Genomic DNA, 1,702 nt, shown 5'->3' with positions numbered 1-1,702 from the left:
TGCAATAAACACAGTCTTGTGCTTGAAATCTCCAGAAGAGAGATGGAAGAGGAGCAAACAGAATACAGCACTGGACAACTGACAGGAAACAATTCTTCAGCCTTACCCAGGGCTGCATCTCAATGCTTACATCATGTTCCTGAGGGGGGAAGCACAAAGTCCCATGGAAGCCTAGACACTGTTCAAAATACGGTGCTTACTAAAAGCATTGGCAGTATGGATGATAAAATCCCTACTCCAGAAGCCATAATCTCTCTAAGTATCTGTTGATCCAGTCAACAACTGTATTTTGCCCTTAAAGGGCAAACGGGTAAGCTTGATTTGCAGGATCACATCTGCCTGCAGCGTAAGGAACTGTTATAGACCGTCATTTGTTTTGGTCTGCGCATTCTTGGGATGAAAGGTCAAAGCATTAATTCATTATCCTTCCTGCTCCCCCATGACAATACCGTACAGGCCACTGACGGTTTGCTTAACGTTGTAACTTGTCATGACTACAGGAGACTTTGACAAATATCAACGAGAATTCAAAGAACAGAAGATTGATGTGGAACGGAGCTGGACACATCCACATTATGATTCAAATGACTACAACAGTGACATCGCCTTGTTGTACTTGAGCAGTGATGTTATTTTTAACGAGTATGCAATTCCCATCTGCCTTCCAAGCCCTAACCTTGCCACCCTGCTATCTGAAGAAGGAAGAATAGGGTTGGTAAGTGGATGGGGTGCTACGCACAACAGAGGTTCGACTCTGCGCTTCCTCATGAAAGTCCAGCTGCCCATCGTAAACATGGAAACCTGTCAGCAGTCAACAGACAGACTCGTTACTGATAACATGTTGTGCGCAGGTTATGACACTGAAGTTGCAGATGCCTGCAAAGGGGACAGTGGTGGCCCTTTCACAGTGTCGTACCATAACACTTGGTTTCTCTTGGGGATCGTAAGCTGGGGTGAGGGCTGTGCTGAAAAAGGAAAATACGGCATATATACGAGAGTATCCAATTACATCCCGTGGATTAAAGAGATTGTTGAAAGTGTAGCAGATTTGGAAAACTTTTCCATTAACTTTTCTTAATACCACCTTTAAAAACAGGGACTATTCTATTATTACAGTGTGTTTCCATCTAAGACACTATGCAGTTCCTGTCCTTAATGGTATAAAAATCAAGATTATCTTAAAAGAAACTTTTAAGTCTGTTTACCATAAATGGTTAAGTTGTTCATTCAAGTATTATTGATAAAATACTTGTGTATAATAAAGAACTGTTCTGCAAATAACACAGGAGACAACTTTTCTTAATGTAAATTCCTGTCAGAAAAGGGGGTTTGTTTAGAGGAAGAAAAAGCTTTCCATTTCTCAAGCCTACACACAAAAACAGGCAAACAGTCTCCCTGTGTGAATTACTCGCTTAGAAAAGGAAGTGCATTTCTGGTAGCATTGTCTGTCCTCTAGTTATAAAACACTGTGCTTAACAGTGCATAACAGCAGTTGGGGATCTGTGAAGTTTTGTTACTGAGTAGGACTGTTGCCTCCAGTACCATTCAGTTTACTAAAATACAAATGTTTTCTGATACAAAAACAGTGTCTGTATGGAATCACATATTACAAACTGCACTGGATAAACCCTCTGAGAGGGACTCCACCCAGCTGCAGCTGGAGAAACATAAAAGTATTGTATGGTAAAATTCTGAAATAAAT

General features: G+C 41.0%; 1 protein-coding gene across 1 annotated transcript in view; it reads left to right on the top strand.

Annotated features, from left to right (window-relative positions):
* The window catches only part of LOC103912827 (coagulation factor IX-like), a 10,210-nt gene extending 9,132 nt beyond the window's left edge, over positions 1-1,078 (top strand). The window contains exon 9 of the mRNA XM_009319239.1: positions 501-1,078. Coding sequence (XP_009317514.1) covers positions 501-1,078 — 578 coding nt within the window. The remainder of the gene's footprint in view (positions 1-500) is intronic.
* Positions 1,079-1,702: the final 624 nt, after the last annotated feature.

This window comes from Pygoscelis adeliae, unplaced genomic scaffold (genome assembly GCF_000699105.1).
Source record: "Pygoscelis adeliae isolate BGI_AS28 unplaced genomic scaffold, ASM69910v1 Scaffold30, whole genome shotgun sequence".
NCBI lineage: Eukaryota > Metazoa > Chordata > Aves > Sphenisciformes > Spheniscidae > Pygoscelis > Pygoscelis adeliae.
Note: the sequence above shows the minus strand (reverse complement) of the source record. Positions and strands in the feature narration are given on the sequence as shown.